This window comes from Helicoverpa armigera, chromosome 20 (assembly GCF_030705265.1).
Source record: "Helicoverpa armigera isolate CAAS_96S chromosome 20, ASM3070526v1, whole genome shotgun sequence".
Lineage (NCBI taxonomy): Eukaryota > Metazoa > Arthropoda > Insecta > Lepidoptera > Noctuidae > Helicoverpa > Helicoverpa armigera.
The window spans coordinates 595351-611383 of NC_087139.1; the positions used below are offsets into that span (position 1 = coordinate 595351).

The 16033-nt window shown below is 33.9% G+C and overlaps 1 protein-coding gene across 1 annotated transcript; it reads right to left on the minus strand.

Moving 5' to 3' along the window:
- Positions 1-1899: 1899 nt before the first annotated feature.
- On the minus strand, positions 1900-3986 carry LOC110372517 (uncharacterized). Its single transcript, XM_021329279.3, has 2 exons — positions 3443-3986; positions 1900-2730 (listed from the first exon to the last, which is right to left on the minus strand). The coding sequence occupies exons 1-2, from the start codon at positions 3609-3611 to the stop codon at positions 2057-2059; spliced, it is 843 nt and encodes a 280-aa protein (XP_021184954.3). The 5' UTR covers positions 3612-3986; the 3' UTR covers positions 1900-2056.
- Between the last annotated feature and the right edge of the window lie 12047 nt (positions 3987-16033).

Below are 16033 nucleotides of genomic sequence, written 5' to 3' on the forward strand. Positions count from 1 at the left end.
TCAAAGAGCCAGGAAATAACCCATCTCCGTCTACTCACTTCTTAACCTGTTCATCCATTCTACCACTAAATATCTAGAAACATAAGTTGTTTCAAATACACCACGCCCCATTTTTGGTAACTCCAAAATAGCAAAAAAAAATTCAGAACAAAAGGACAAAATAACGTTGGAAAACTAGCTCGTTAAGCATAGTTAAGCTATCCTGACGCGACAATCAGCGAATCGATAAGTATGTCAACTGGGAGCCGGGCTAATGCCGCGCAAACAGTGGGATGCGGGCCGCCATTGTTGCGTTCCCAGTCCACAAGATGAAAGGATCCTATCGACGTTTATCTTTTCTGTTTGCTTTAAGGCTTTGTTAATTGCTTGATTATTGTTTGAGGGTTTGGTTTTGGAAGTATTTTGCTCTTGCTATGATTTTGGGAAAGGTGCTGCAGACATGTTTCTGAAGCTAAGTAGCGTTGTGGTGTTCCAATTGGAAAGCTATCTATAATCTTATACATGCCTATTGATGTATCCAGTCTGGACCAGTAATTTCTGAGGTAAGCGCTTTAAAAATCAACAGACAAACTCATCAGCTCTGTAATATGTGTTTAGACAAAAACTACGGTCATGAGTAAAATATTATGTTATTGTATTGTACCTAACAATTCATCAAATGTCTTAAGTTTTATATCTACTTCGATATCTTATAAAGATAATTATTTATCTTCACGCTCATCAAGTATATCATCTGACGTCCTAAACTATCGCCCCATTTATAACGAAACTTGATAGACAGCCGTCAATTTAATTTACGGTCAGCGTAAAGAATTCTCGTGTTTATAACACATTTTATTTCATCTTTAACGTCGGTAAGTAATCGTATTGTAGAGAAAGTCCGCGTATTATGTTGTGTGCGTAGGAGTTTTATTTGTGTTTTAATTTTTATCATCTGTTTTAGTACGTGGCTTTGTTTATGGCAAATTGTTAAAGTTTACAATGTCTCAAAGTTGAGTCACATTTCATTGCTTTCATTGCATCTCAAGTTATTCTACTGCTGTACAGTTAAGTATATTGTTCCACTAAGGGTCGATTTTTACTAGCGCAGAGTCGAAGCGCATCGAAGCGTCTATCCAAAACTGAACATTACAAATTCAACCTTAACTCCAAGGTGTAACGCACACATTACTTCTGAGATTTAAAAAAGAGAATTCCGACGAATGCGCGCGTCTGCGCGCGAACTACACAAATTGGTGCGCATTCTCGCGCCCAGTAGCGAACCAACGCGTCAACTGGCAAGTGATTCAATAGCTCTGCTGTTGATGCCCATGCCCATTACTACTCGTGAGATTGCGCGCGTATTCCGCTTTAGTTGTAAAAAATTTGACGCTTCGATGCGCTTCGACTCTGCGCTAGTATAAATCGACCCTAAATCGTCCTCTGCCACCTCGAATATCATCTACTCACTTACCTAGATTTGATATATTGTTCACCTCATATGGGGTTTCACTTGAACCCATCTATTCGATCATCCCCATTGATTATGTCATCAGCCATTCAGTAATTCCCTGGTATAAATGCCAAGTTTTAATAGAAAACGTACTGGACATAAAATTTTTACTATACAACATTTTTCCTTGGTTCACTAGCCTTGATTAACGTCATTTGCCGACTTTACCTAATTAACACTGTTTTATGATCCAATGACTTCTAGCTTTTTGTTAAACAAATTCATAGGCCGGTTTTGTTTGAATAAACTTTGTAAAAATAGACATAATATTCATAAATAAAATAGATATAGGTACCTAGTTTAAGTTAGGTTATTTAACGATAGCCATCATAATCCGTTTAGCAATTTTACTATTAAAACAAAATAAACTCGCTATCACATTTTAAAAAATAAAGTTAAACAACACATTCGTAATAAAATAAGAGTTTAATCATTACTTTGCAAGTATTGAATACCGATAAACATTCACTTTAGAATCTAAGATGCACATGGTACAAATGTAAACTAATAATAAATCACAGCTTCTTTCATTAAAACTAACTATTACATAAAAATACGAAACTACTAACACTTATGCGTCGAATTATTACCAAACTTACAATTTTCACAAAGACTCTCCCTAATCAACAGACTTTGTATTTCATTTCTTACCAACAACTTTCTAATAGGACTCAATTTCCTAAAATATGGCACTAAACTCTTAACAAAATGTAGATCATCATCTATATCATTCTGTTCTTCTGTATTACATGAAGCATCCGCTACTGAAGGTCTTTTAACTTTAACTGGAACCTGACTTTCACCCTTATTAATACTGTCTATAGATTTCCTTTTCCTGTCAACAACATTAGCATTAGTTTCTTCAGGACTCTTCTCCTCTAACAATTCAAGCTTAGGAAGTATCATAAAATGTGATTCCTGCTCTTCATTATTCGAAGACATTGAAGCTTCAATTTCAATATAATCCGAATCATTATTATAATCAACTTGATTCCCAAACACATTGTTATCTTCAAACTCAATTATTTCTTCTTTTATACTTTCTACTTCTTGTATTTCTGACTCTGGTTGTGGTAACTCGAATTCTTTGAGGAAGAGCATTTGTTCGAAGTATATCCATTTGCCTCTGTAGTAGTGAATGTAAGGCTTGGTAGGGTTGCCGAAAGGTACCTTTACTTTCTTGTACTCCCTTTGGAATTGGTCTCTTAAGTTCCGCCATTTTAGTTTCACGAAATCTTCTGTAACAAGAAATAAATATAGGTCAATATAATATTGCTAGATTCCGCTAGTGGTTTCACCCATATACCGGGGGAAGAACTTTGCATACCCTGATAAATACCCGTTCGGTAATGCAATATACCTAATACTGACATAATTATTAAAATCGAACAAGTAATTGGTTTCTAACTAGTGCGTACAAGAAACAATTATACCCAACTTACTCTTACGCTTTGTAATAGCTATTTTGTACAGGTATACAATACACAAAGCATACTAATTTTAATCGTAGGCTATTGACTATTCCCTAGGTTTCACCCGTGTCCCGAGGTATCCGGAAAATACTTTTTCCTTATTATCTTTGTGTAAGTGTAGGCTCTATTATTACAGTATCAACTCATACGAAATGTAATTCAGTATATAGATACTTAGTTGAGTATGATAAGATTACACTACGTTGCATAATACGATAAGCACCATAACATTACAAAATAATATTATTTCAATAATAAATGGCTTGATGTGTAAGCATGTTAAAATAAATTCAACTTAGATTCCAAATACTCGCTATCGCTAATGGTAATTGGTAGTTAACATAGGTATAAACAATAATTAACAGCATCATAGAATGGTAAGGAAAAACCATACGTTTCACACGTCAACTGGATTAAAAGATCTAGTAAAAGAAACAATAAGACGCTGTTTAAGTGACGTTGATAACTTGATACTAACTATCTTTGTTCAACAATCCAGCGATTCTTTCCCACTCTTTATCCATAGCCGATCTGTTATTGTAATCATTGTCATATCTGTTCCACAATACAGGTCTGCTCGCAACCTCCTTTATCAACCTCTCTATAAGGTTCATAGTATTCAAACACTTCGTAACTAATAAAGACATATAATCTCATAAACAACTGCCAAACAGTCTTGAACAGTATTCACTGCACATAAGGTTCCAATTCGTATGAACAAACACGTTGACGTCAGTGCAACTTTGTTTCGATCGTACTTGAAACACAACATAGAAGTTTACCACGAAATGTCACTTTAATTTGGTAATTTAACGCACACACTTAATTTAAATCATCTAAATAATAATTCTACACTATTTTCGATGCTTATTCCTTATGTATTATACACAATTTTTGAATAAAGAATTAATACACGTGATGCGATCGACACGACAACCGTTGTACTAAAAATAAATACGCGCCGTTGCCAGCTCGCCGGGCAGTGCGAGCGACGCGGCCGCGCGACGTCAGACGCGCGTGCACTTGTGTGCGTGAGGCGTCGTCCTAATTGGCAGCGTTTGTGCGCGTCAGTTGGTTGGCGCGTGATGTTCTTGCGATTGTGTGCGTGATAATAACTACACGAGCGTTCAGTGTGTATGTATGTCGTCATGGCAGAATGTGCGATCTGGCAACGTGCAACGGCGACGGACGGTTGCGTTCTTCGGTCGTGTTTGACATTCTTGTCGTTGAATAAAGTTATTGGCTTGCGATAAGTGTTGAATGATATGATTGAGCATTCGGTATACAAGGAAATTATAACTGATAATAGGCACAACGACGTACGATCAATGGCGTGCCTAATAGGTAGGTAATTATGTAAAGAAGTTAATTTACATTATTAAAAAAATACAATCTTTACGTACCTATATTCAACGTCCGTTGAATTTATTTTATTAATTTCGAATAACTACAAAGTTAGATAATGTGTCAAAATCTATCAGTACCTAAGTATGATATCAATACACAACCTAAAAATACAGCCTTAATATGATAAAACAATAGAAGAAAATAACTGAAATACGTAAGTGTGTCACTAACAACGACCGGGGATTTGTTTTTGAAATAACATTCAAATAAAAATACGGTAGGCTAAAAGGCTTCGATATTTTTCACTGAACTTTTGCAATCAGTCCGCGAGTTGCACAAGGGTTGACGCTGGTAGGTAAACAGCATTACGTCATTTTATGCTTTTTTTTTCTTGTTATACCAATTTTTTCTCGTTCCATTTCAAACAATAGGTACTGGAAAAATACCTACTTATTAAAAAAAACTCAATTATATTTTTTTTTAGATTGTATTTAGAAAAAAACAACATTCGAATTTGACACAATTACCTACGTGCTACAGAATTGTATTGTGATGTCGCTCAGTACCTAATAATGAGTATGTTTTGATTAGTCTTAACTTGCCTAACAAGCTCTGTTACTAGACTGATTTTTAAACTAATCATTGCTTAAGTTACTCAATTCCAGTAATATTATTTCTTCGCGAACGATACGAAGTAAGCAACCGCAGCCATTACACAAAGAACTCCAGAATTAACTAGGTTTTAGTCTGACTCCTCCCCACTACACCCACAGCGAATGGAACCATCTGATGATATCCTACCTCAAAAAAAATTTATATATATATAAGGTAGGTATATTCCGTCTAGATACGCGAAAAAGTTCGCAGACACGTAAAAAAACTAGAGTAAAATGAAAAAAAAAATGCGAATTTTCGTGAAATGAATGGTGCCAACCCTAGAGTTGAGGGTTGCGTAATTACAAATGTTTCAGGCTGAACTATGAGCGCTTTCAGTTTCCATGAGTTGCCTGAAAACTGACGTTTATACCTGTAAATAATGAAACATTGTTGATTGAAGTTCATGCGCCTGTTTTTATTATATGGGATAAAACATTTTACCGATATATGTAGTTTTATTCATGAAATTCATTTCATTTGTTTTTGGGTCAAAACTGTTTTTTGTATGTTTGATAGGTTCGTGTTTGTATTTTGTTAATATCTGGAGCACTTGTTATTAATATATTTCACATTGTTTTTTTTTTACAAATAAAACTTAATAACTTCCCTGACCCATGAGTCATATGTGATACACACCGATTGTTTAACTATTGTGTCTACATCGTGGACAGTGAAGTGGTTAAGGCGAGGAAGTGGTCAACAATAATTCCATAACCGGCACGCGCATCTAAGGCGCCAAAAGGGGTCGGAGCGTCTGAGCGGGGCGAGGATAACAATACGCGCGCTAGCTTATAACTAAAAGTCGTAAGCGACAAAATGGTTTTGTAATTTTAATATTTAGAAATGATAATTTAATAAAAATTCCTACTACCATTTTAAAGAGTATGTATATACTCAACTACTAAAAAAGTTAAGAGGCTTAAATCGGTCCCGTTTGCCCATGATATGTGAATCTCTTTTTAATTAGAGGTATGTTTGATATATTTTTCTCTGTTATAAAAGTTACCTAATCATGTTTCTACAACTAACAAAATAAGGCTTATATCATGAACTTTCAGGTAACCAAGTTGTATTTTGATCCGTTTTGTATTTACTGAGAAAAATTGACATCCTTGGCGCCAAAAATTCCAATTCGTCCTCTTAAATTTGAAGAAGGTATTCTGACGACAAATGTTCAAAGGTTTTATTAAAATCACTATTTTTAGTATTCAAATATTATGCATTAAAATAACGATGGAAAATTCTAATATTTCTCTTGCATATTGCAACTTTGAAATGCCACAAAAACGATACATACGAAAGTTTCTGTGAATTAGCTTTTCGTGTTGTTTTTACAATAATTACTATTAACCACGAACATTACGATAATACTGGCGTTACAGTAATAACTTTACTCCACTTGTGTTTTTCTTATGAGCGTGTAAAATATGTCATAATAGCGCTAATGGTGACTTTACGATTAACTAATGTACCTACTTTATTTAGCTAGTACCGACATGTTATATTTGTACCCGTTTTGTTAATATGGCTAGTAGCTATATACCTCAAAATCGGTTCTGAAACTAATTTACAAAATGATCCACATTTGCCTGAGCCTGATCAATGGTAACATTGTTTGATAAGAAAGTTCTAAAGCGACTTCTATTAAATACACGAAGATAAATTTGTACACAAATAAATTCCTACTAACCGTATCCTGCCACATCGATTGAAACAAATACTTAACAAAAAAAATGGCCCGCAACAGATAGACATAAAAAATATTCTCATAGACACTTCATAATAAATTTTGTAGGTACAAACAGAAATAAAAATATTGTATCACATTTTTATTAAAAATAAACAAAACTATCCGCAAATATTTAAATATTCCTTTTCACCTTGTATATTCATGAAATAATACTCATTTTTCATGTCGAAAAAATATACTACGAATTGATATCTGTATCAGAAAATGAGAATTTTCAATACAAATGTTCCTTTGTCGATGGTTCACAAGATATCTTAATTAAAATTGTAATTAGTTAAAAACAGTGGTGGGACCGTTGCGTTGGTGTTGATTTTAATTTCAAATCGAATATCGTATTCAGTACGTTCGTAATCAGGGAGCTCTGTGCGGGTACAGGGTGCGGTCATCGCATGAGCGGACGCGATTTAGAAACTAATAACTGATTGATTATTTAACAACCAAGAACATTATTAGAAGCTCCATATAAATCTGCCTTTCTTTAGAAAATTCAAAATATAAGATACTTTTTTTGTGTGTATGATTTAACATGATATTATTATGCTTCCCGTAGGAACCACGCACATCTGGAAAAAGTACCTAAGTCTTCTGCTTTCCTCTGTAAATGGGTTCTATTACGCTTGCGCAAATAAATAAACTTACTCTTATACAGGACTTCGTTCTTAGTACAGATCTCCACAATCGCTCCCGCTGCCGCCTCACACAAAGACCCAATCTTTAAACAAAAGCATCGCAACAGCACCGAGAGCGCTCCAGTCTCCGGACTCTTTTTAAACATCAGCTGCATTATTGAGAGTGCGGACTGCTCAATCGATTCCACCTGGATTAAAGAAACTGCGGACTGAGAGCAGTTTAATTCTTCCACTGTTTTAAAAGCTTTCCGATTTCGTGGTGAAAGATCTTTGTTAGTAGTTTTTTGTGAGAATTTTAGTGGTTCTAGTTTGTTGTTTGTGAGGTAATGAATCTTGTAGCTGGAGAGGGATTTGGATTGGTTCGTTGGTATTCTTGTAATTTGGAACGTGATTAGATCAAGAAACAAATGTGATAAAGAATTGAGCGCACAAGTAAGTTTAAAGTGTATGTACCTAGGTTATGTTTGTGTAATGGATACCTATGTTTTGCTAAGATATGGATATGTCGACATAAATGTGTTCACAAACTTAATAAAATTCTATTTGTATTGAAATCTACAATCAGACGTGTCGACTTATCAACTACAAGTTTGTGAAGACAGTTCCATAATCTGATACGTTATAATCGGCATTCAATAATAGTATCAGTCAGTATTTTTCAACGTTCCTCCGACAAAAACAAACGTATCTTTATTCGTGTTATATTTACAACATGTCCGATTTATAACTTGTCAATATTCAGTTTAAACTGGTGTAAAAAACGAACAAACACTGGACACGCGCCGACACTTGTGATGTTTGACGAGAATTAAATGTAGCGGGTGGGTTAAGCGACAAGAGATAGCGTTTTTAACAATCAAAAATTATTTCTAATAAACCAACTCAAAATTCAAATGATTGCTCAAGTTCAAGGCGGTTTCAAGGCCAGATCAAATGTGTAACGCGTTTTGTCATTTGATCATTAGGTTTTTCTCATATAATATTGGCTCAAAATGAATATAACATTGCGATCGAGAATATGATGCAAAAACACCAGTAATACTTATATTTCATGTTTCTGACTGACACTATGAATGACGTGCTGTAACTACATAATATGATACTTGTAGGCATATTTTTTTTCTGAATCACTTAACTGAACCATAGTAACTGAACCGTGATTAAATTGCTTTCTAAATATCGCTACAGTTTATAACATAAACAATCATTACGGAAATACCTTTTTTACGGCTTAGCAAGCGATTAGACAAGTTCTAATACAACAGGTGACAATTTAAACAAGGGTTTAACGTTTTTTTTTTAATTGTTCATTTATAGCTTTAGGCTCATTGTAGTTAATTTGATTGTAATCTTCTGTACTGAACTTTCTAAATACCGGGTTAATATCGGCCAGCTATTTATAGATTGGAATAATAATGATGATATATGTTACTAAAGGGTTGGTTAAAAATATAGCTTTACAGTTTTTGGGACAGTACATCAGTAAAGACATGTATGTGTGTCACTAGTTATTAATATTATGGATAAATTATTTATTAGGTTCAGGAAATATTTTTGATGCGAAAACATATGACCACAGTGAGTCTTTGTGTGCTATCGTCGAAGAAGTAGGTATCGTGTAGCGAACTTAGCCACTTGATCCACATTTCAAAGGACACAAACAACTTTTTAGAATTTCTGGTTATTTTGGAAATTATGTTCATGTTTTTCTTCACCTTGTTCCTTACTCAATTCCTTTATATTTAGAGGCTTATCATGTTCTCAAATAGTTGTACAAGTGTACTCCTCTAGTCTAAACAAACCCTAAACTGTATGGATAACTTGGGGGTGTATTATCGACCATAGCAAGTTTCTAGATCGCTTCCACCGCAGCTACAAATTCCAAGTTCTAAGTTTGCAAACCGCGTAACCGACAGCCTCTTAGTTTTGATGTACAACAACGCCTAGTTCTATTATTTCTTTAGTTATAGATTGTGGGGTGAAGGGAAGTATCTTAAAGTACAGTTAATAATGCAGCAACGTTTTTATTTGGCTGGCTATTCACGAGATCAAACTAAACTGCCAGGGATCTCCCTGTTTTACAAGTTGAGTACAAAATGGTTTTAAAATGTGACGGAAACCTCACCTCTTGGCTTTAATACTAACATTTGAGACACTTTCTTCATTTGCACACAGTCGTATCTCCAGAACAGTATTTCTACTACCAATCCAATTCTTCCTTTCTCAATTTTGAACTTCAGGCAAACACCCAAATTCTGACCATCCGACTTCCAAAATTTTCAGTTCCCAAAATATAACTAAAGGTCTATAAGACTCTCTAACACCTAAGTTCTAACGTACACCAAACAGAGCTAGCGCCACTTAAAGCGAAGTTGTGAACATTCCGCATGAGGCTCGATACGACTGACAGCCCCTTAATTAAACTTCGCCAATTGTTCCATTCAGACGTAGCAGCAATTATAATGGTTGCTCCTGTCTTTATTGTTAGATTTTACATGCATTTTCGACAATCATTTTTATCGTAGGTACCCAAAAAGTACCTCCACGTTTTGTCTGTCTAGTCCATCACCAGACTGTATCTAATGAACCGTGATACTTAAACTTTGACTGATGATGATGATGCATTTCTTTGCATCTATAACCACTATAAACAAAATATTCTTTAACGTGATCTTTTTGCTTGATATTTATGACACCCCGTGCGCTTAGTCAGTATGTAAAGACTTGTAAATCAAATAAACCATATTAAATGATGACTTGATAATTTAGCCACCCTTGCATGATGTCCTAAGCGAGGTTTTTAAAATGGATGTTAGGTACACCTTTTAGCAGTTTAAAAAATTGGTGTCCTGCGACTTTTGAGGCTGACTGAAATGTTTTTTTAGGATCCTCTATAGTTTTAATAATTCTATGTCCACAGGTGATTCTTTTATTTGCCATATTAATACAGAAAAAATATTTACTCTATTCCGTGCTCTTTATAAACAGAATGAATCAATAAAACACGCTACGAAAATATAATATACATCGTATTTGTATAGAAATACGGTTTATAATTGAGTGGCACTTAACCCATTTTTAGTGTTAGTTCTGTTTTAATATAGTTATTATAGTTTACGATGTTTATAAACTGAAATAGACCAGATGGCAGGTGAAAATACTGTAGTTTATTTTTGTCATTTTATGCCATGGACGGTAACTACCTACTAATTAAGAAAAACTATTTGAATATTGAAGAGCGGTTATATGAAATTCTCTCTTTCTAGCATTAGCTGTCTACGTTACGAACCAAGCATAATGGCGGCTCAGATTATGGGGCGAATTGTACCTCAGAATAATGGGGAACGTACTAACACGTATGTTACAAACTGCAATCGTGAAATGATCAAGGCTTTGTACACATAAATTATAACGGAACCAAAGCAAAGTAAAAACCTTTCCTGTCACAAAATTCCAAAATTAACTCAACAAAGAATCAAGGTCAAAACTATAAAATGGGATCCCTATTCAGATCAGGGAGACATAAAACAGAAGGGCCTTAGACTTATTACGAGGCCTTCCAAACATCTGTACCTACCCTATAAACAAAAGGAGATCCTAATTTTGATGGGACCCCGTAAATTTTCTATGAAATTGATAGGATACGAAAGCTGCTTACGTAAATGACTTCTATAATCCAAGATGGGTCGATCAAAATGTTAATTTATCACTAGGGTATCTTTGTAGTTGCTAGGCAACGGATTCTGTTAACAAAGGAGTTTTGGAACTTGGGCTTTTAAGGGCACGTGCCTTATTTTAGTTTATGATCGTATCTTGTCTTTGGTATAGGAGTCTTGTATTGAAATATTAGTAGGTTGGATTTCAGGTGAATTAAAATGATTATTAAAAAGATTTGGGGAAACCGATTCCAGTTAGGAACATTATGTACCATTTAAACTATACTATTACTATATTATCTGCCGATTTTACAAATTGACATCATTGACAGCAATAATTAACAATTGTCATAAAAGCTAATAATAATTTTAGTTTGTCTCTAGGAACAAAAATAGAAACCAAGAGTCGTGTGGTCTATTGTCATATCAACAAACGAGACATAAACATCCACCTCAAGTCCTCAAACACGAGAACTCTTAAACAAGGATCCATAAACATCCTTACACATTTAAGAACTCGGAGAAATACTAAGAATTCATAAACGAGAAGCACTCACTTGTGCAGCCGAAGCTCTTTGTTTTAGCTCAGCCATCTTGTTTCAACCGGTTTGAACTGGTTCGAACTGCTCCGGACTGGATAGAAGTGGTTCTTAAGAATCGATTGTTGATTGTTTGCTTAAGTAGGGAACTGTTTTCGGATTAGTGTTTAAAGGAATTCTTAGTAGCAAAAAGTAAAAATAGTATTTCGACTTTTATGCACATTTGTCTTGTTTTGAGTTTCTATATGAAGTAAATAATGCACAACCAATTAAATTAATGGACTATGTGTATAGCCTTGCCTGGATAGAGACGATTCTCTTTCTCAAAGGAAAAGCCCATATCTCACTTTAAAAAAGTAACAATTTAAATTCTCTAAAACAATAAATAAATAACACATCCATCTTTTTCGTAATAAATTGAGTCCCAATTTACAACAGCAAATAAAAACGTCTATCCATCACTCTAATGTTAAAATGATAATAATTAATAGTTAAGACTTTTGGTTTATTGAGCTATTTATCTTTACTATAAATTACTTTGCCGGTTACATGTTGTGGCCACGAAAACAGTGTCTACTTTCGGCAGTCAGTTCTTTTCGGAAAAAATAGAAACTACTTTGATTTGGTTTGCCAAATAAAAATAGTAAAGTCCTGGAAAAATTACAAAAAATATTTATATTTTTTTGGTCTTTAAGTTCGGTAAATTTTAAAATATTAAGACATACCTAGTGTCCACTAGTTCTACTCACCTACTCGTGACATACAAGTGTATACAATACAATGGAAGTACTTCGTGCACCCGGATAAAACTTACTAAACCTTTCTCGATAAATGGACACTACGATTTTTATAGTACCAGTAATAGGACCAGTACTTTCTGAGATAAACTTGTGTTAGCATAGACACAAGCTTCTTAACTTTAAAGTATTAGTATAGATAGAATAATAATGAACCGTTCTTGATAGAGCCAGATTTTTATTAATTCAACATTCTACATTAAAACTCCCAACACCATTAACCCACCCCACCCTCCACCAACCCACATAAAAAAAACGCTATTTTCAAAGCCCCAAACCTCAAAAAGCAAAGGGTACCAACCATCAACCTACAGACACATTCCCACATATAGATAAACACCATATTGATCAAGTCCCAACTAATTTACCTTTGATCAAAGAACTTTAATTTCTCTTCACGCTTGCCCCGTAATATCGTAATTGGGGGAGAGTGGGGAAAATGTGCCGTGGTTAATAGCTTCATAATTGGGCTATTATATAATTGATCGCTTTTTATTTTATTGATTTGTTTTTTTTTTTAATCCTTTGGTTGTGTTTGCTCGTTTGTAAGTTTCTCTAGGATATTGTTCTTGTGACTACCTTAATATTTTAGTCAGTAAGGCCCTGTTTCACTGGTTACCGAAGTGGTTTGTTATCTGATATTACTATCCGAGACCTGTGAATCCAAAAGTTTCTGCTATATCAGACACTTAATAGGTAACTGGTGAAACTGGCCATATTAAATAGCTACTATTGTAGGTAATCGAAAAAATTATCGCCTGTTTAGTTTCATAACACAGATCCAACTACATCGAAGTTCAGCCATCCCTATACATACTATCTGTAAATTTTATCAAAAAAAGGCCCTATAAAAACTTGTATAAAAATAGGGGTAAAATTTTAAAATAAAATATTCAAAGTTCACGATTGAACGTCAATTTAATCAGCTAATTAATTGAGCAATCAATTAATACTTAATGAGGAGCTTATTAATAGTGAGGGCCGATAAGCGACCCTTTAATTGGGTTACACTCAGTTTTTAACTTCTACCTTTGATAAAGGTGTTGGAAATGTTTGTAAGTCAATTATGTTGAGCTGGGACATAATATGACATTATTTCCCCACTTTACCCAATTATGAAATCTTGACCACAAATAAATTTATTGCTGTTATGGATTATGCAATTATGTTATGTAGCAGGTTTCCCGTGGAAACTACTGCCCGGTACTGGGATAAAATACTCCGTATGTTACTCAGGAAGAATGTAGCTTTCCATCTGTGATTTTTTCATATTGGTTCAGTCGTTTCGAAGCCTACATTTTTTGTTTGTTTTATTGTTGGGTAAAAAAATCTTCCTAAGTGTTCACACAGATTATTAGATGTTTATTGATGCTTGTCTGTATTACATAAGTTTAATGTCGTAGTATTTAGGAAAATGTATAGATGTAGTGCATAAAATACAGGTACTATAGGCGTGTATAAGGGAGTAAATAAGGAAGTTCACAGGTGTAGTACTAACATAAGTTTGTATACAGTGCATAAAACGAAGAAATAAGTGACACGTCACAAGTAAATTAGACATGTGGGCCTCAGTGCCTCCGGTAGATCCGCCACTAATAACTAAATAATATAACCATGATTTGTATGACACCCACGTTCCAAGCAGCCATGGTGCCCATGAACCATGGTCTATAACCCCATTAAATAAAAAGCTTTTATTCATTAAGAACACCGTTGATGACAGCTATTTAGTGAGCATGTTAACATCGAAAATATTAAATTAACGACTTCCTCAAGCAATTTGTAAATATTGTTTGGGAGTTGGATAACAAATCATATCTTGGTTTATGTAGTTTGTGTATCATTTGTTATAAATGATGCTTGAGATTTTAAACTGGTTTTGCATGAATTTAAAACCTGCATTTATTACTTATGATATTATTATGTAAAGGAAGTAGAATATCATTGGTTTCTATTAATTTATCTAAATACTACATAATATTATACAGCTGAAGACAGTTTTTTTGCTTGTCTCACCGGTGACTACTAGTTGGATTTGGAAAATTATCGCAGTGTTACATAGCCATTTTGTAGAAGAAGACTATAATATAAGTTACTTTTTATCTGGGCACTTTCAGCAGTTTCCAGGATATGCGAGTGAAAAAGTTGTTCTACGCCTTGATATATGGTATTAGAGAAGATTGTAATGATTTAAAAACAGTACTAGTAGAGTGAAAAATGTCTTTTTTTAGTTAAATAGCAGTATACGAATAAAATCACTAAATCAATCACCAGCTCTTACACTATCTACAAACATTAGTCCCATCTGTTTTGACATTTAAATATTTTAATAAATAATGGTCATTATTATGGCGTTTAACGACGCTGTAAAAGTGTTTCCTATAGTAATGTTCGTCGGTTTGTTTGTCATAAATTCACTAGTTATTGTGAGCAGTGGGGGGCGATATAAAAATGTGGCTTGCTCTGTACTGTACTGATAGTTTGGGATTTAAAGTAGGGTTGTCAAATGTTGGTTTCGTAGTAAAATATAAGTTATTAAAGCAGGACGTTTATATTACTATTGGCTTCTTTCGCATACTTACTACTAGCTTCAATCTGCGGTTTCACCTGCAGTGTTCCGTGATAATCGCTCCTCTCACTTTATAATAGTCTATAACCTTCCTCGATTCATAGGCTGTCTAGCACTGAAGTTATTTTAAATCGGTCTTATAGTTAATGAAATTCTAATAAAGCAAACTAAACTTTTATTTATTTTTGACAGGAAATCCATATAATTGTAGCTATTGTGACTGTCAAAATTTTATTAAAACTTATAGCGATGAAAGAGAAAGATCGTTGCTTTATAAACTTTCTAATTGAACCAACCCTGAATTAGTAAGTAAGCAGCGAGATAGCCACAAAATTTTATTTCAATTTTCCAAATTGAATGCCATTGCAATTTCGCCCTTATTTCTTATACATAAAATTGAAATGGTCAATAAAAGAAATGTAGAGATAATTCCATTTATGAGTTTAAACTTCGAATTGAAATGTTACCGTTTCCGGTATTCAGCTTTTTAAAGTAGATTTGACCTTCTTTAACCGACTTTAGCGGAGGTCAGTGGGAGGACACTATGAATGCAATGATAGCATTTGTGGGGACTGGCACATACTACGATTTTTTTTCTCTAGTTTTTTATGGCAGTAATAAAGCATATTCAATTCAGGGCATTTATAAAATCGTGATGCAAGAAACAAAGTCGTGGTATGCATTGCATTTTTCAGCAATACCTACTCTGGTTTCTTATTCATAAGTACATCACAGTCTAGGTTTGATCAAGATGTTTTCCTTCACCTTTACCAGTCATTGGTGTCTAAGACAATTAATATTTAGAAAGTACATAATATTATTATATAATCATAATATTACTATATTATTTGTTTATTTTTATATGTATGTTTTTTTTTAAATATTATTTTATACTTTAGTTGTATTTAACTGTATTTTTAAGCTTTTATTTTAAATTTAATTTTAAGTTTACGATTTATGTAATTGGCTGCCGTGTAAGTCGAATAAATAAATAAAAAAATAAAAATAAAATAACTTAGAAAAATGACTTACACTCCTAGCTCCTAGCCTGACCTGTAATCGAACCCACTCATACCTTGAGAGGCCGACTTTACCCACTAAGCTGGGAAATAACTCTTAAAACTA

Coding starts and splice junctions, on each gene's coding strand:
- LOC110372517 (XM_021329279.3), bottom strand. CDS start 3,611: ATGTCTTTATTAGTTACGAAGTGTTTGAATACTATGAACCTTATAGAG. Junction 2,731..3,442: donor TGGATTGTTGAACAAAGATA/GTTAGTATCAAG, acceptor TTCTTGTTACAG/AAGATTTCGTGAAACTAAAA.